A 19,114-nucleotide genomic window follows, 5' to 3' on the forward strand; every position below is an offset into this window, starting at 1 on the left:
CGGTTTGGTTCAAAAATGGAAAAAAAAAAAACGTTGTCAAAACATTGTCTCACTGAGGCATGCTGGGACTTTAAATGCCTCCCCCTTGCTGTATAAAGTGTTTTTAGAAACTTCTTATTCCCGCGCTGGGAACAAAGTACTGATATGCCCTTGAGCAGCTACCCTTGACCTTTGACCTTCCTGTTGAAAAGTGTGTAATAGAATAATCTCCCAGCGCACTCGGTGACCTCTTGTGGCCGCACAGACACACTGCAGTTTGTAGCCAAAGAAAATCTCTTTTAAACGATGTTTGTGCCACTGTTCGAACAAAAGACAGACACAAGAGCAAAAATACCTTAAATTCATTTACTTAAATTAAAAAATGTACATCACATTATCCTTTACAATAGACATGTCTTTTAAAAACTCTGTGGTTTTTGTTTTCTTCACTGTACATTTCAATAATTTGTATACAAATTCCTCTGACAAAAAATAACAGGAGAAATAAATGATGAAGTCGATTGTCACAGGTGACAAATGAAATCAGTGGTTGCGATGACAGCAGTGTTCCCGCAGTGACATCTGAAGGAGCAACTCACCGGCTGTACCGGGCGTGGTGACGCCGACTCGGCCCATAAAACAGGACCGGATCCTTGAGATTCTCAACATTTATTTACTTTTTAAAAATTCTCCTCGTTCATAACGTCGGGCTGTTTGCAGCCTCGAGACAGTTCAGCCTCTGGTACAGTTTGCTGTGCGCTTAGATGCTTTTTCTTTTGTCTTCACAGAGTCGCACAGAGGAACTCCATATTTAATACAACAGCGAGGACACCAGCTTCAACGCACGGTGAACTGAGAGGACAACACCACCGTTTATGACAACAGTTACACACTGTTTTGTTGTGTGAGAGCATGGCAGTCAAGACGTCACCGCTCATAACGTCAAAGGAATATGTGGACATTTTGGGACATATTGTTGACTTCCTGGCAGCGTTAAGTTCACATAGATGAGTCTTCTAACTTCACTGATGTTTTTTCTGTTCTGACGTGAAGGTCTCGGGACAGAGGATGTCATATGTGTACAGATTGTAAAGCCCTTTGTAATTCTGGGCTGTGAAATATACATTTAAAAAAAAAAAATTAAAAATGTTGGCAGGTGAGCCGTTAGCTACATTGACATCTCTTGTTTCGGCCCGACTGCACTGAAGACGAGCTCAAACAGACTAAGAACCAGCAGGGGTTCAATCCTCATGTCGAGATAAGGAACGGGATCTTTTAACCCAAAGTACTCGTTTTAATTTAAAAACCATGACGGTTTCAACTCCTCACAGCAACTGCTGTAGAGAGACCATTGTGGTGTTGGAGTGCATTAAAAAAACAATGACGCATAGTTTAATTAGCTTAGATTAAGAAAAATGAGAAAAAAAAGTGTACCAACTACAGATTGACTACAAATCTTTTAACTGAACTACAAAAGTCAACTTGAAATCCGCAAAGTGAAACATTTACAACTCTATAGTAAATATTAAGCCACAGCCAGCAGCACGAAGACTGGAAACAGCTAGCATGGCTCTGTCCTAAGGCTAGGCTAAGCTAAGCTAAACGGCTGCTGGCATTAGCTTCATATTTCCAAAATTGTCACAATATTCCTTTGACATTTCCTGGAAGCTTTTCTCAAAGTGCAAACGTTTTATTTTTATTTTCTTAAAATTAAAACATTATTTTTCCTCTTCCTGTCTTTCTTCTCTCACAACGAACAAACTGCATGTCAAAACTACCGACGTTGCTGTTTCAGTCCACCGTGACCATCTCTGCTCTCGGCTCCGTTCTACTGCGACGCGGTGAAGAAGCACTGAGATGTCGGACGTGGCCATCAGCTGTAAGCGGTTTAAAATACTTTCCAATTGGTCAAAAGGTGAGCAGAAATAGTCACGTGAGCGGCGCAGAGCCAATGAGAGCCGAGACATTAATTCAAGAACAGCAGTCCAGTCTTCATAACTCCAGAGTCAAAGGAATTCAAACTGGGTTCAGAGAAACAAAAAAAGAGGAGAAACAACAATTTTCTTACAACCTTCTGTAAACATGAGCATAGGCAGAATATGGCAGACAGAAAATGAAAAGATTTGGCAAAAAGAAAAGAAAATATATATCTATATATATTTGAGACATTTAGAACGCGATACATTCTGTGCTCTGAGTGCAGCCTTGTTGGGGTCTCCAAGACCCCAGAGAACTGGTTTTCAGACTTAACAGATTACAAAAGGCTTCAGGTAAAAGCTTTAAGGACGACAACGAGCCATCGAGTCACACAGTGAGACAGCGTTAATTACTTTACTGGTTTTACCGGCTCCAATATCCCACAGGGGTCCCCCGGTCATGGATCCAATTTATTCCTAAACAAAAATAGAAAATCCATGTCTGGGAAGGCAGCCGATTAATGACGAGCCAAATCATACAAATGGAAAGAAAAAAAATCTCCATCCTTAATTAGTTTGAACAAAAAAATAAAATAAAAGTGGTTCTTTGAACTGGTCCGTTGCCGCTCTGGCAACTTCATATCCAGCTCCGTTGATTCTAATGAAAAGAGGATTTGTTTGGACTTCAAAGGAAACCTTGACATTTGAACTGTGAAGTGCACATAAAATAAAATCCAGATCTGTAGAGGACCAGGACCACGAGTGTGATCCAGGATAGTTAAACATAAAAAAGGTGTCCAGTGAGTAGAAATACCCGGAGTAAAAGTAAATATGTCAAGGTCCCCGATTTAAACAGTGTTCTTTAAGGTGTACAGTTAAAACTAAAGCTTGTGCTGCTGGGCGTATGGTGGATAGGAGCTGGGAAGGTGGAATAGCTACCGTCTCTCGTACTAAAGTCAGAAGAGAAATAAATGACCCCCAGTCCCAGACCCCGCCTCCACCCCTCTCCTGAAACACAGCGACGTGTCGGATGTAGTTTGGCATCACGTTTCTACATGTCCCACCGTTCTGCAAGAGTAAAGGCCGGCTTCATTCTCGCGAACGGCGTCTTTAAAATAAAGTGACGTTTGAAATATTTCGTTCAGCCTAGACTAGTATCCATATACTTCATATACTACCGTTTACAAACGCTGACATAACAAGTGGAAGAGCAGCTGGATGTCCATCTCAACTCACTGTGGCATTACAGAGAAGTGAACACACGAGCAAACAAAGAAAATAAGTAATTAGGCATGTCTACATAGCTCATACATAGTCCTGGTTTTGCACTTTGACAAAAATAAATAACTCCAGAATGTATATTACTGCTTATGTGACATCAAACAGCCTGCGCTGCACATTTATGAAAGTCAGAATCAGCCAATCAGAAAGAGGCACGTTTAACAGACATGTCTGGATTGGTAATGGACGATGATAGTTTAGATTTAGGATTCAAAAAAGGCGGAAATACCGCAACACTATAATGAGCGAGGGGCCATCGCGGTTTCCGAGCCAAAGAACCGCCTTCTTTTACGGTCAGTTTGAAGAAAGACAAGCTGTTATCAATACAAGGTGCTCTGACCGCAAAAGAGAAATACCACGGGACGCAAGTGATCGCTTTGAGACTATTTGCCAACACTGACTATGGACTCCAGCTTGAGAAGTGGAATATTTGAAGTTGATTCACCGCAAACCTAAAATATCAGGAGTTCCAGTTTAACGTTCTACTAAAGTGCAGGGAGAATACCGTGGATGGAGGAATAGGAAACCTCTCTATATGTACAGATTGTGCCTTGAAAAGAGAAGCGCGGACATGAGGAGGTTATGTTCTCCGCTGGGCCGCAGCTCTAAATGGCAGTCGGGGTTTGAACCATAGAACAGTGGTTGTGCTCTCGTCTCGGACGTAGTCAGCAGCTCCAGGACCTCCAGTTACTCGTCCCAAAGGCTGTTTGTTAAAAAGAGACATTTCGCAGGAAAAAAAGAAAAGAAAAAGGCATTTTTGAAAAAATAAAAATAAAAAAAGATAACTCACTACACGGTTCAAGTACGCACACTTACGAAACACCGAAGCGGATGCTGAACTCAGCGTACATTTGCTGTTGGGTCGACAAAGAAGACTAAAACATAGCATTGCTGCTGAAATGTGTCTAGTGAGAAGAGGAAAATAAGAATCAGACAGCAGCAATGTAAACTAACAGAAAGGCTCTGTGTCAGTCAAACGTGATCTGACATTTTCACAGCTAATACACATTTATTTATTCAAAAAAAAAAAAAAACTAAAAAAAACTGACCACTCAGACGTCTACCCCTAATTCTGTTGGGCTACGCCACGAGGCACCGATCTGCCAGTTAAATGTCTAACTGCTTTTAAGCTGATGAATAAAGCAAAAAAATCCCATATTTGTTTCTAAAGAAGTTCCCGTTTACCTTCTACTTGTTGAATGATATTCATTTGACGGCCAAGGTCGAGCACTTCTTGACGTCTTCCTACCTACCTACCAGAAGTCACTCCACCGACAGAGAGAAAAATAGAGCCACTTGACGCACTTTAAGACCATGGTTTTTTTGTTTTTTTTTGCGCACACACCCACTCACACATGCAAACACAGAAACAAGTAAGTCAGGAAACCAGTCAGTTGGTCAGTCAGGTGGGAGAGGAGAACCAGCCTCCCGCCAGCCTTCTACCGATTGATAAAAATCACACCGATCCTCCCTCCTCCTCAGGAACAGTTAGCGGATTTTGTTAATTATCCAACACCCAAGTGTGTGATGCAACTAAATCCCTACTACATGTAGCCGACGCCCCCCCTCCTCCAGATGTTCTCTCCGACGAGGGTGGACCACCGATGGGGAAGCTGAAGCCCGTCACAAGAGGAGGATGAGGCTCACGCGGAGCAGAGGAGTGCGGTGCGGTTGTTTAAGTATCTTCCAGTCCAGTTGAATCTCAGGAGGCTCTCTGCCCCCAGACTTTAGCCCCGGTGTGGAGGTCTGCTGCCGGGATACAGGCCGCCTAGAGCTCCGCGCTGGCCGGTGGTTTGGTGGTGGTCATGATCTTCATGTACTGGGTGAAGATGGCCTCGAAAGCCTCGTCTCTGTGGATCATGGCACCGAACACCAGCGGCTGGAGGGAGCAGAAATGCTCGGTCATTAATATCTGCAGCTGACGCGTTGCAACGACGTCGTGCGTGCGGCATGAGTAAGTCTGAATCACGCAGCGAAAGGGCTTTGACCGCGAAGATTATCGTCTGGATGAATAATGAATGAATTATGACACAAAGAAGAACACATTCTCTCAACCAGACATGGAGAGAAGGGGAAGAAAGCCAAAAAGCAAATCCCAAGTGTTCTTATGTTTCTGTTTGTGCCTGCTCATACATAACATTGCCATAAATACAATATGTACTGTTCATGTCATGCACTATTTTACTCAGAAATCCAGCCTGTGGAGGTTTAACTTGTGGAATACAGTGGAAAAGAAACCCACAACAATAAATGCAGGTCTGCATGACAATAAAAAAGGTGTAACGTGTGAGATTTGTCCAGAATTATTGTTGAAAAATATTTCTTTGGAGCAGCTGGCCAGATGCGACAATTTGGAACTTTAAAGTTGGGGAAATAATGAACAAACTTTTAATTATACATGACAGGAGTTTAGAATTAGAAACTTTCCAACATGTGACAGACGTCCCTCCATAACGTACCTTCTGAGTGGCCGGGGTTGCTATAGAGATGCCCATCCCACTTCCTGGTAGGACTGACAGCACTTTGTACTACGGAGGAAAAACAAAGAGGGTTATTATTATTTTTAATAGCACACAATTAAACAACTCCTACATTATGTACAATATGTACCTTTTGAATATCAGTGATGTCCACCAGCTTGATAACCTTATTCTTCTTGGAGGAGCTGGATCTGGAGCTGGAGCTCTCAAAGCACAGGTAACTGACGCAGAGGAAGAGAGAAAACAGCCCACTTTAAAGGGTCTGGAGGCAACGCAAGAGGGCAAGCCAAACAGACGACACACTGAACGGACTTCCTGTCACTTGCATAGCCGAAGAGGTGGAGACGTTGAAAGTTCAGAGATATTCTCAGGAGGAGGGCTGTCCTACATGATCCACTGTTGACTGACTGACACAGAGAGGGAGTGTTTTTGTAGCTTTGTTATGAACCTTCGCCGGTACTTGGTACCAATGACTGGTAACATGGCTGCCGCAAGTAAAATAATCAAAACTGGTCATGTTCTCAGTCTCAATCATGTGATAAGCTACTTCCGGACACTTTAATTCTGAATAGGAAAAGCTCATTTGTCATTTTAAATCCTAAAGACATCCAGACAGACATAAAACAATTGTCATTTTTTTTCAATCGGCGCCTCATTGTGAGCCAGCGAAAACAACAACAACACTACTTTCTCTCCTCTGCAGTCAGACAGTACAATAGGATCCCCTGAGAGATGTGCGTGTGCGCTTACTTCTCTGTGACGAAGAGCACTCCGTTCCTGATGTAGTCTGTGGGCATCTTCCTGTCCCTGTTTATTAGGCAACACCTCCAGCCGTTCTCACACACTGAAAACACACACGGGGCAGAGAACAGTGAGACCGCCGTTTGCAGTCATCATCATGCTAAACGCTAAACATGTGCACAACCTGGTAATGCCAGTGCTAACTATTGTGAATGAGACTTCAATTGTGGATATTTGGTACACCCAAATGAATACAGGTACATGATGGGTTTATTTATTTGATGATGCAGTAAGTCTCCTCACCCGGCAGAGGGCGCTCTGACTCCAGCAGGTTGAAGATCTCATGAAACGCTCCCTTCTTGGTGCTGTGGGAGCGCCCCGTCTCCTCCTCCCTGCTCACCCCGCAAGGGATGGTTGCGAGGCTGCTCCTAGAAACCACCGGCTGAACCTGCAGAGAGACGGAGGAGGAGGAGGAGGAGGAGGAAACAGACAAGATGACAGGACAACAAAAGCAAAAAGAGAAGGAAAAAAAACGCCATGAAGGAGACGAAAAGGGCATGAGGGAGAGGGATAGGAGGGGAAGAGTGAAAGTGACGATGAGGGAAAGGAGGAAGCACAGGGATGAATATTTTAAACAGAGTCTCTCCACACAATACACGTTCCCAGAGCTTTGGGAGCTATGTTCACAGCTCAACTTTCAGTATTGCATTATGTGCTTCTATGCATGTGCACTTCTTTGCAGCAGGCTCAGGTGTGGTCGTGCAAAGCAGAGAGTGAGGCCACCATTCACTCAGCGTACATAGCAACAGTTTATAGGCCAAAAGGATTTGATAGTTTGTGGCGAGAAATGTAATTAGACTAATGTTTGTGTGGATGTACATGTTTAGTTCAGAGGGATCCTTCTAGCCATTCAGTTCCCTCCATACAAGAAACAACAACAATGCATTTCTGGATTAATCACCATGTGTAGTGGAGCAAGGGAGGGACTTACTGAGCTAATAGCTAATATGAGTTACAGCGGTCAAGGAGCTACTCTATGTGAATTTAAACTAAACACACTGCTACTCCTAACAGAGCATCTATGTTAATGGATCAAAAATGTAGTTTTTTTTATTATTGTTATTTAATAACTTGCAAATGGATGAGATGTTTCAATGTGGTGTTACAAAAATAAATTATAATGGTTTGAAATAAAAAATAAATAAATGACATGACAAACTATAAGTTATTGTGACTTTTTGATCCATTCCGTCCAAACAGTGTGTGCGTGTCACACACACACATCTTGGCCACACACACACACACACACACGCACACACAGACACGCTTTTAGGTGCGCTTGCGTCACACCCGTGCGCAGCAGAGGAACCAAAGGGAGACACACCAGAGTCCCTACCTTCTCAGTGCCAGAGAGCTGAGAGAGAAACGACAGAGCACACCTGTGACTGATGCCACAGCAGAAGGCACCAACACATGCTCACACACTCAGTCCTACGTATGAGAGAGGCGGGGCTGAGTTGAAGCTCATTATTGACACGGGGATGCCATTTTGATACTGTATTTCATGTCTCTGCTTCTCTTTTCCCTCCACAGGGGGTCAGTGGTGGTTGGGGGTCAGATTGAAACGTTAGTAGGTGGATTCTTGCCAACATGAAAGATTCAACATCACCAACAGGACGATCTTTAACTAGCTTTAAAAACATGAAGTCTTTACAGAATGTACATGTTATTTGCAGAACATCAGACTTTCTACGTTGTCGGCTGGGGATGAACTAATTCTTTGGCAACTTTAACATGTTGCGATTAGCTTCCTTGCTGCATCAGCTCGATGTCTAGTTATACGACATTAACCAGATACATTCTGGTGCATTCTGGTCATGTTTTGTCTTAAGAGGGGATTCAGACCCAGCTGGTTGGATGGTCTGTGTGCGTTTCTGTACGAGTAATTCAAGAGTTAGTTTCTGAAAGGAGGCAATGAGGGAGAGGGACAGCAAAGAGCTGAGACAGATGTGGATTTGTACGCGTTTCTGCGGCCTTACCCGCCGTGACACGGTGGCGTTGGTCCTCTCTTTGAGCTGCGGGTCTGTGGGAAGGCTGTTCCACACGATGAAGGGCGTGTCGTACTTGTCCCGCAGCTTCGGACAGCTCTTGAACAGGAAGTCTATGATGAAGAACTTGATGCCGGCGTACAGGCCTGGAGAGGAAAAGAGAAAATTAAGTGGTTATCTTTCAACATTTTAAAGAAAGATTCAGCTCAAAGCCTTTGGTCACTTATCTCACTACCACTGATGGAGCAGAGTTCAATATCCTGTCCATCGCAAATCTATCCAGACGACGTGGAGCTCAGTGAACCGACATTTCACATTCACTCTGAAACATGCTGAGTGACTACCAGCAAATTACAGAACATTGTTGTTTTACACTATGAATAAATGTATTTCACAAGCAAAAGCGACAACTCGAACATAACCACCGTTCCAACAATTATTTTGACTCCAAGCATCCTCTAATGACACATGAGCCCAGAGCACTTTGGAAAGACATTGTTTACAAGGAATAGCAGTAACTAATATTGTAAGACAGCCGAGCCAATAGCCTGCAGCTGCCCCTCACAGAGAGACAGAGCTGCTACACAAGCGCTGCATGAATGCTTTTGTCTGTGCGTAATTGATTGTGTATAAATATTTGCATTCTTTCAAGAGCAAATGCAGAATGCACAGTATGTGAGAGATTAAGAAGCGTTTTTTCTGTGCGCATCTCTCACCCATCATGAAGCCCATTAGCTTGTACGGCAGGACACAGGAAGTGATGAAAGCCATCCACAGGCAGATGTAAAGTTTCCGGGTGCTCTCCGGCTGCACCCACATGAACAAGCTGACACACACAGACAAGAAAGAAGAGACATAAAATACAAGTGTATTGAAAGTATAACCACCCACTGACCTTACCTCAGCATTTAGGAAAATACATCCGTTTAACTTACTTCTTTATCTTCTCCAAAACATCTGCCATTTTCCCAAACAGGTTCTGAAAGGAGAGTTTCAGCACATAATTAATCAGTACTGTTCACCAACGACATCGACTGATTTGAGAAGTAGGAGTCGTGCTGTACCTGGGCTTTTTGTGCAACGTCAAGTACGAGCTGAAACTTCTCAGATACAGTCAAGTCTTCCTTTGGGGGCTCCTGCGTAGAACAAAGACGACAAAACATTTACCTCCACTGACGTGTGTGTTTTCCTCCTGACACAAGAAGCAGTTAGGCGGGAAGTGGGAAGTCGGCTTACCATGGGTTCAGAGACCTCAGGCACAATGCTCCACTGGATCCTCCAACCTCTGGATGATAATGGAAGAAGATGTGAGTAATGTGCAATTTTATTAAGCATTTCGATTTGAGGAAATTAGGCTACCTCACTGCACATCAACCTGTAAAGCCTGTCTCTCCAACATGTCACTTTTTGGTCCAAGTCCAAACAGATGTCCGATTACTACTAATGCGCCCTCATTTCCTGGTGATCATCAAAATGCCCCACTTAAAATTAATTTGTTGATGTTTCCAGAACTTAATTTACTTTGGTCTGTCTGCACAAACAGGATTTAACCTCGTTTGCTCTGATGTATTAGTCTCCTAACAACAATAATCATTATCATAAATACAGGCATGTTTTTCAAAAAATCTGCCCATTATTGTCCACACACGGTCGCTCCGGTGGATTCGTGCAGTGTGAGAGTGTGTGGCTCACACGTTGACAAGGGGTCAGCAGTGTGCATCTGTTCACCAATAGCACAGCTGTGGCCTCAGTAGGTGAGTTTGGCAGGGTTTTATTTTACAAAGCACACAGTAAACCTCCTCAACGCTGGATGTTTTCAAACTAGCCACGGCAGCAGTAATAGTGACCACATCGTAAAACACGGACTGTTTCTGTACCAGCCGACTTTTTGCTTAATATGAATTGTTTTTTACCTGGCGATGAGGTAATTTAAGGACAAGCGCAGGATAGCCAGGAAGAGTAACATGGGAATGGCCCAGCCATGCCAAGCAGCATTCATGTAGATCTGCAGAGGAAAGGTCAGAATATGACCACCAACCATCACTAAGGCTCACATGAGCTCTGAGTGGCTTTCAGCACAAGAAAAACACAAATTGATGACAAGATGAACCTGAAGATTTCCTTTAGAGATTATGTAAAACACCTACTTGAAGTATTTTAATTTGAGCAGTACAATACTGGAGGAAGACGCTATTAAAGCCACCTGTCTACACTAGAGCGAGAGAGTCATATGGATAGAGATGTCCCTGGCATGTATGACCACGATCTTGAAAATGATTTGGCATCATCACAGATCGTGGACATTAATGACGATCTGATTAGACCTCTACGGTCCTTGGCAGAACCGCTGTAATCCATCACTGAGGAGCAGCACTTACTTAACCATTCATTTCATTTTACTGTCATGTACCACCAAATGGGTCATCAGTCACTTTATAGATCTCTCTCTCTCTGTTTTTGTCCAGTGAAGCTCAGATCTTGCTCAACACTCGACAAAAGTCAACTAAATAGATTAATGTGTTCGCATGCAAACTCACAATGAAGGCAATAGCTGAGGTGTAGACGGAGTGCCAATTAGATAAGGCGGAGAGGTTCCTTAAGAAGTTGGTGACAGGTCTGGCTCCTCGCTCTGAAAAATATACGAGGAGAGGGATGTATTCAGTGTGCACAGAGAGACATTTTGTTTCCTAGATGAGGGACATTTCTGACTTTAAAAACAGCAATGGGTGCTCAAAGTTCACTTCCCATTAAACGTGTGTAATGGAAAATCATGAACACAGTTTATTGTGTGGCAAAAAGTGAAGTCTGTATTCTTGTTGCTCTTCTTCAAAATGTGTGTGTGTTGTTTTGAGTACTCACTGAGTCGCCTCATATTTTCTGTTAACCTGGGAGGAAAACAAAAACACTGGAGGTTAGAACACGCAGATGCTCTAAACACATGCGCACAGCAAGAAAAAGGAAAAAAAAAAGCTGCTTTATGTGCTAGAGGACACATACAAAGAGAACACTTTGGCCTTCATCGGCTTGGCATGACTCACATGCCTTTCTATAGCAGGAGAGAAATTAATTTGAAAAGTGCTTCCAACTTCCCTTCGTCCTCCAAAGCCTGATTTGAAAACATCTCATCCAGCAACCATTCAAGCAGTGAGTCAGCTGCAATGCGTTTGTTTAAAAAAAAAGGTACATACACTAGTATATTAATTAAATTAATGTGCACATCCGGTCTTAACAACAACAAAAAAAAAAGCAATACAAAATCCTGATTAATGTGACACAATCTAAGATAACTGCTGTTCGGCGGCACACCTTCAGCACTCCCCAGATGTCTGACTAACATCTCTTTGAATCGATACCCGCGGACAGACACGTCATGTTCTATCCCAAAGCGGCTCTCGCCCACCTTTTAGCACTTAGCGGTTCCTCGGCCTCCACGGTGCTTTCCTCTGGCTGGAAGCGGAAGTCTTCGATGTAAACCCCGAAGCGCTCGTGCAGCCACTTCTGAAGGCGCGAGCTCCAGACCTCCTTCTGCTGTTTGTCTGCTGGAAACAGCACCTCGGATCAGGTTTGGTAAGTTCACAGAGTTGTAGCAATTCCCTACAGCTTGTGCTGTTGCACCAAAGGGCACATGTCTGGATTCCCTTCCACTCCACTGCTCTGCTGGGCCTGATAAGTGTGCACTAATTGACTGTGGCTGTGACGAGCAGCTCTCGTAGGTGACTGAGTGACCGTGTGTAGCTTTGCCACCGACAGAATAAATACACACAGTTTGTTGAAAAAGATAATGTAATAATGGCAAAGTGAAAGCTCTCCTGTTTTTCTCTGCTACAGATTTATCGTAAACTCTTTTCGTGCCATTTTAAAAGCCATTGTAGTGTGTATTTTACAGTTACCACAGTCCCATCAGACCAAATTACTCTGTTCATCCTCTCTTCTTACCTAACAGATTATACTCACTCTGGCTGTCCTCACACTCACTCACACACACACACACACACACACACACACACACAAACACACACCTGTCTGCCCTATATGAAGTGATCTACAATCATAACCCACTTTCCAAAATTAGCCACTCAGTCTTCCTCCCTCCCTCCCTCCCTCACTGGGTCGTTGAAACTCAACTACGAATGTTGTCGTCACGGCTGTGAGACAAAAACACATGCACAGACACACATTTCAGAAACACCATCTGACTGCTTGTGCATTAATGAGCTCCCCTCTTCCCTCGCCGACGCACTTTAAAAACACACACCGCGAACATCCTCATGGCACGGACATTGCCGATCTGCAGTAAGGACCTTGATAAACCTTAGTGGAATTGTTTTCTATTAATGCAATTTGTTGTTGCTTTGCTTGCCCCTTGACACCAACAAGTGCACAGCAGGAAGCAGAAGTAAGTGTGCATTGCTGTTGCTGAGCAGACACCACGATTTGTCCTACAATAACCCGTGAGCACTTCCGACAGCGCTGCACCGCTCACATCCTACATCCCCGCCTCCCCTGCACGCAGGCGCACAATCCGGCCTCCTGATTTACTCCTACGCTCTTAGGAGACGTCAACATCTTCCTTTTCCAACTCGTTTCCTGGACTCCCACTCACCCCATCATCCCTCTTGCTCTCTCTCTCTCTCTCTCCCTCCCTCCCTCTCTCCCTCAAGGGGCTTACCTGTCCCGTTGTTTGAGGGTGACTGCTGTTTCCGGGGAGGCTGTGGCGGAGAGTCCTCCAGTCTGGAGGGGTGGGGGAGAAAGATTTGTCAAGTGTTAGTCTCGCTTCTCTATTGTCATAACTGCAGTCCCACTGCAGGCATGTCTCAGGCAGTTTGCGTTTTAACATGTGGCGCGTTGTCGCATTGAATAACTCTTCTGTCGGAGGAGTTAGATCGACATATAGAGAGGTAGAGACTGAATGAGGAGAAACTATTTAAACCTTAATCTGTGTTAAATAATGCAAGAATCTCACCGATACAACCACCGGTGAAGTACCGGTGACTAAGAAAATATACACTCGAGTCCAAACACACATTACTTTTACGCTTCTATTTGATCTGAATCGTCTGCGCATGAAGCAAAAAAAGATTGTGAATAATCGGTTGTACTGCCAATAATAAATAGGCGTAAAGGCAGAACATTTAAAATCAATCAAAAAGACGAAACAGCTTTCCAAGAGGTTATTGGCTGCGGCATTAATCTTCAACAGGTTAATAGTTATACTTCAAGCTAATGGCCAATGAATGCTTGCTCGGAATACTGTGTTGATTAAAAAAATAAAGCAATACTTTGTCCCTAGGAGTTGGGACTTCAAGAAATAATTTGGAAATGTTTCATATTAAAGGGGTTAATCGTTTCCTGGTAAGAATGAAATTACATCATCTTCATATAAAAGTATGTTGAATGATGCCGGTCGTCTGTAGACACACATTTCACATTCATTTTTGCATGACTTGCTTGCCTGATATCAGAACTAATTTACACTCGTTACATTTTGTTCCCCTCTTCAGTCCGACAGCGTCTCCACTAAAAACAATCAATTTCCAGGGTGGGGCGGTTTGATTTTCCCTAACCAAATGACTAGAGAACAGCAGATATTGTACACCACTGTATTTTCCTAGTGAAACCAGAGTGTTTACATTTCAACAGGAGAAAACTCCCTGGTGATGGTGCATTAATTTACCTCTTTCTGTGCTGATAATCACTTAAGAGAGAAGCGTGCACCAGTGGACTTTCCCATAGGCAGGCACAGAAGCATCATCTGATCACACACAAACACACACAAGAGCCGTACACACACCCTTTAAGTTTAACGGGTGGCTCGCTCGGTGCCCAGAGGCTTTCAGGCTTTCCTTGACACCAGCAGGGCTACTGTGTCACAGTGTGCAATTGGCGACACAGAGAGAGGCGCATGACTCTCTTCTGTTTTCTCTTCTTTTCTTCCTCTTACCAGCTCTCAGCCCCCTCCCCTCCCTGGACTCCTTATGGAATTCCCCACCTGCCAAGCAGCTGAGGCCTCTATTTATAATCAACACCCTTGGACGGATATGCACGCACGCGGCATACAACTTGACCTGTGATAAACTCTGCTGAGCTGAAATGTGACTAAGTGCAGCGTCATCGCTTCCTGTCGTTCCCTCATTACTTCTCCCTCCCTCCCGTCCTCATCTCCTGACGGCCACGACGCGCACGTGACTCTGCTCGCCGTCCTTCAGTCTCACCTGGTCTTCAGCACCTCGTTCATCTTCTGCTCCAGGTCTATCCTCTTGTTCCGCTCTCTGTCCAGCTCCTGCCGCAGAGAGTCCACATTGGTCTCTTCCCGCAGCTTCCTCAGCTCCTCCTCTGGAAAACACAGCACAAAAACGCCCGGAGATCAGTATCACACTTTCTTCATATGTAAACAGTTCGACCCGAAGAGCTCCACACGCATATTCAAGGTCAATACAAAAGGCATCTTGTGGGTAACAGTTCAAACGTTATGTGGCACATGTTGTGCAGCATGTCAGATGCACTACACAGATAGTCTAATGTATAAAACAATATAATTGTTGAATTATTATGTTGCGTAATCCAATTTGAAGTCTTATAACTGGAGAGATTTAGTATATGCCTCCACTCGATCATCTCCTTCCCTTTCACCTTCACATCCACCCCACTCTTCCTCCTTGTCTATCAGCTTCTCGCATTAAGTGGTTTCAGGTATCAGGACTTTCTAAGCCCGGGGTGCAACATCAGCGGTGTTTCCTCTCACACTATTGTCCCCGACTAAAGGCCCACATGAATATTGGAGGAGATGAAGCGATAACACATTTTTTAAAAAAGTGTGTGCACATGCTGAGGTAGAAATGAATTAATATCTGCATACGTGCATGTACCCGAAGAATGAGGAGCAACACAAAAGCGCTGACTAAGTCTTTGTCAAAACAGACAACATTACAACATATAGAAACACACAGACCTCATGATTTCCTGACAAACAGAAATGTGTGATCACTCTGCTGTGGTACCACTTTAAACAGACCTGTTTTCACGGCAGGCATTTTGACTCGTCAGGGCGGTACAAGCACAGGTGTAAATGACTCCACTCCACCAAGTGTTTGGGAGAGAGCATACGCACGACCAGAGTCCTGGAACTGGCTCACCCGAATGGGATGGAGTCATCACTTATGTTATTATTTACAGCTGTGCCTTTGCTGCGTTCGTCTGCCGTGTAAAGAGTCTTATTGGAAACACCATCACACTGAGGATTTATGGGAAACTGTGCCGCGTGACAACACCATACAGTATTGATGAAGGAAGTACAAGCGGTGCCGAAGAACACTTAAATCAATACCGAAAACACAAGCAGCATCACCTAAACCAGCCGTACCCTCATTCTTCGAAGGGACCAAACTGACAGTGAGGAAAAGTGAGGAAAGCGGTTGTGCACCCCCTGCAAAGGACAATGTTTATCACCTGCCCCCCTTATTCCTCCTAAGATCATTTCATCCCACAGACAGCAGTAAGGGAGGGATATTTTAGGAATGTAGCTGCCAGTTTCTCCATCACCTAGTCTCATAACTCACTCATCCTTTATCTCTTTCTGTTAAGGCTAATAAAACATTTATTGCCAGCACCTCCTGCAGCTAAAGCGTCGGCAACAACACGGTGTGCTCTTACTAAGAAAACATGCACTGGATTTGCACCCTGCGCCCGCTCAGTTTGCCTGTCCTCCCCATCTGCGAGCATAGGAATGTGTTTATGGTACAGTACGTGTGTGTGTGTGTGTGTGTGTGTAAACAAGACACAAGAGAGCGGGTGAGTAAGAGTAAGCAAGAGGCCGGCCAAAGGTTGTTAAGCAGCTTAGCACTGGCCATGTTGCCCCGTGCCAGGTTCTCCACTGTAAACCTCTTAGACAAATGACGAACAGCAGCAGCAATGCACCCTGGGTAGTGTAGGCAGAATTAGATCAGCTGTTTATTCTGCACTGAACGTCAACGCAAAGTATTGTGGCAAAAACGACAAGAGCATAGTTGTCAGTAATATCCTGTGATACTTTGAAAATCGAATGGGCACGTCGCCAGCACAATAAGCTGTAAACAGACTTTATAAAAGGTGATAATGTGTCTAACATGTTTGCAAACATCCGATGTTTATACATCCGGCAGACAGAGCAACGTACATCTCTGGTCACCTGAAGTAAACATTTCTCCTGAGGGAAACATCCGACTCATCAGCAGCTAAACGCTCCACTATATTAAACAGCTGGCTGCTAACTTTTCATTTTGCTGCTGGGCCGATTGTGTAGAGCCGGTCTATCACAGCTGAAAACAGCTGCCTCGGCAGATGGGAACAAGGCGGATGAATGTGGCAGAACCGAAACAGTAAAGTTGTGGGGAAAAAACTAAACAATTATCTTAAAAGACGAGATAACTCTTGTGAGGCGGAAGCCAGCAGCAGAGTCACAGGATGATTCCTGATGAGTCCGTCATCACAGGCGACCCCTTTCACATTGCAGATCCATTCCAGCCATTGTTAATGCAAATATTGATTGAAGTCTTTGGTTGACAGACAGACACACACACGTCAGCTTCAAATTAATCACGCTCATACTTTTTAAATATTGGCAATTCCAAAATGCAGCTTTATGATAATTGCTTGAATTTTAAGACCAGTGCTGCAAACAATACACAGCATAATGTAATTTCAGTGCAGATGTGGTTTCAACGGATCCAACATGTTATGCTAGTCCCATTTTGTGATGGTATTTTTACATATTGATGCTCTAAATAGTGATTACTAGATGCACTACACTTATACGCCACTATCCCTCATTTGCAGTTGTCCATACCATAAAGACCCTAATCCTGTTCACCCTCGCCAGTCACTACCTTTGCCCCAATTTCCTGGCTCCATACAGTATGTCACTCCTTCCCTTCACCTTGTGCAATTACTTCTATGTGTACACATCTCTACAGCTCCTTCATCCTCCCTTTTCCTCTCCATAGCTTCCTTCCGTCAAGGCTAACCAATTCCTTCCTATCATCAGAGACCGAGGCGCCTCATTACGAGAGACCACACTGTTGTGTCGAGATGGGTGGCACCGCACAGCATGACACAATACGCTTTGTGTGTCAGACACAGACAGATAGAGTACAATCGTTTTCCTGTTCCACCGAGGCCCTCTCCATCAGATAGCATATTAATAATACTGTCAACATGCCCGCTCTGCTTCTAAAATTGGGTTGCTAATATCTATATATAAATCATCTTGGGTTACCATGTCACATGGTCTCTTTAGCCATTAGGAGGGCTGGTAACTAGGCCATTTGTCAGTAAAAGACACAGGATAAGCTAAATGTCATGCCAGGAGACGACACTTTCAATAGAGCTGACCTTTTGTCTCCCACGTAGGCTTTCAATAAAACCGTAATATTGGGGAAGAAAATGCACAAATAAAAAATAAAGATTGTAACGCATACGTTGAGGACTGAAGCAAAGTCTTATTTGGTTTGTGTAGTACAGTACAGTCAGTATCAGATAAGGTTAAAGTCAGAAGACGAAGATTGTCAAAGTGTATTCAAGACAAAATGTCAGAGCTTTTAGATACGCTTCATCAAGTCGAGTCTGTTTTAATAAAATCGAGACAGAATGGAATAACTTACTGAGTCTGTGCTCGACTATCTTACAAAAGATAGAAGGTAATCACAGTCGAGTGGATGGTTTTGATTATATTCTGCCGTTATCATTGTTTGTCACTGGAACCAAAGGCTAAATTAAAAAAGCTTGGAGAAATGTGTCTTTTTGTGCCGTATTGGTGCGCCTAAGGTGGCACGAGCACACAGCAACCAACATGGCCGAGTGTCATGAGAGACTTCCTCCATTCCGTTTATGAGCCGACAGAAGATTATGCTGACTTGTATTTCAATAAACCCAAAGCTGTCAAATATTAGATTTTGTACAGCTCCCTGAGACTGACCAAATGAAAGACAGAAGTCTACTGTAGCATCGCTGTATGCTCTGCACTATGCAGTGTTTGCCAACAAGGCTGGCTATCGTTCAGAGGTTTGAGCATCTTATTCAAGTTTGCAGTGCAGTATAAGTTGAAAATTCAGATTTTGAAGCCGACAAACTTACTGAGGTTGAGGTTACTTTTGTGGCTTTTGATCTTTTCGACAGCTCCACTGTAAAGCAGCTCAAAGCTGTCAACAGAGAAGTCCTCCATCCTGCACAACGCCATCCGTCTCTGCAGGCGGCCTGTCCCTGGGACGCTCGAGCAGGAACGGGCCGGCGGAGTGGCCGTCCCGGCTGTTTCTTGAAATCCAGCCATGGCTACAGGTTCTCTTGGTCCGGTCCAGCTCTTTTAGCACCCTCTTGCCACCTAATGACCTCAAACCTCTTTAAAACCCACCAGACCTGAGCACTCTGGTACATGCTCCATGTTTACTTCAAAAGAGGAGGTCAAGGACACGTTCCTCGGTGAAACCGGTCACCAGCAACGCAAGAGACTGTTCTGAGAGCGATGGTCAGCGACCGGTGCTGGTCTGAGTGCGTTAGGCAAGCGGTAAAAAGAGAAGCGGGGAGCTGAGGTAGAGAGAGGTGGGGCTTTGCAGGGTGGCCAGCAGACTAAGAGGGCCTGGAATCTGAGAATTGTGAAACCACCGGGGCTGTCAGACACACACATCACGCATGTTCAAGT

General features: G+C 44.2%; 1 protein-coding gene across 3 annotated transcripts in view; it reads right to left on the reverse strand.

The window, feature by feature from the left end:
* Positions 1–331: 331 nt before the first annotated feature.
* Positions 332–19,114, reverse strand: part of gramd4a (GRAM domain containing 4a) — a 41,793-nt gene continuing 23,010 nt past the window's right edge. For 2 of the 3 annotated variants that reach the window (XM_068586481.1, XM_068586484.1), the window contains 16 exons: positions 14,658–14,778; positions 13,115–13,176; positions 11,846–11,984; positions 11,305–11,330; positions 10,983–11,074; positions 10,359–10,450; positions 9,682–9,730; positions 9,510–9,581; positions 9,381–9,424; positions 9,162–9,271; positions 8,437–8,591; positions 6,701–6,845; positions 6,407–6,500; positions 5,787–5,877; positions 5,636–5,704; positions 332–5,055 (listed from right to left, as the gene is read on the reverse strand). In XM_068586481.1, coding sequence (XP_068442582.1) covers positions 4,945–5,055; positions 5,636–5,704; positions 5,787–5,877; positions 6,407–6,500; positions 6,701–6,845; positions 8,437–8,591; positions 9,162–9,271; positions 9,381–9,424; positions 9,510–9,581; positions 9,682–9,730; positions 10,359–10,450; positions 10,983–11,074; positions 11,305–11,330; positions 11,846–11,984; positions 13,115–13,176; positions 14,658–14,778 — 1,472 coding nt within the window. In that variant the 3' untranslated portion in view covers positions 332–4,944. The remainder of the gene's footprint in view (positions 5,056–5,635; positions 5,705–5,786; positions 5,878–6,406; positions 6,501–6,700; positions 6,846–8,436; positions 8,592–9,161; positions 9,272–9,380; positions 9,425–9,509; positions 9,582–9,681; positions 9,731–10,358; positions 10,451–10,982; positions 11,075–11,304; positions 11,331–11,845; positions 11,985–13,114; positions 13,177–14,657; positions 14,779–19,114) is intronic. The other variant, XM_068586483.1, reaches the window with a different exon arrangement.

The sequence above is a fragment of the Clinocottus analis genome, unplaced genomic scaffold (genome assembly GCF_023055335.1).
Source record: "Clinocottus analis isolate CAN_PGR_092001 unplaced genomic scaffold, fCliAna1.0.p SCAF_20, whole genome shotgun sequence".
Taxonomy (NCBI): Eukaryota; Metazoa; Chordata; class Actinopteri; order Perciformes; family Cottidae; genus Clinocottus; species Clinocottus analis.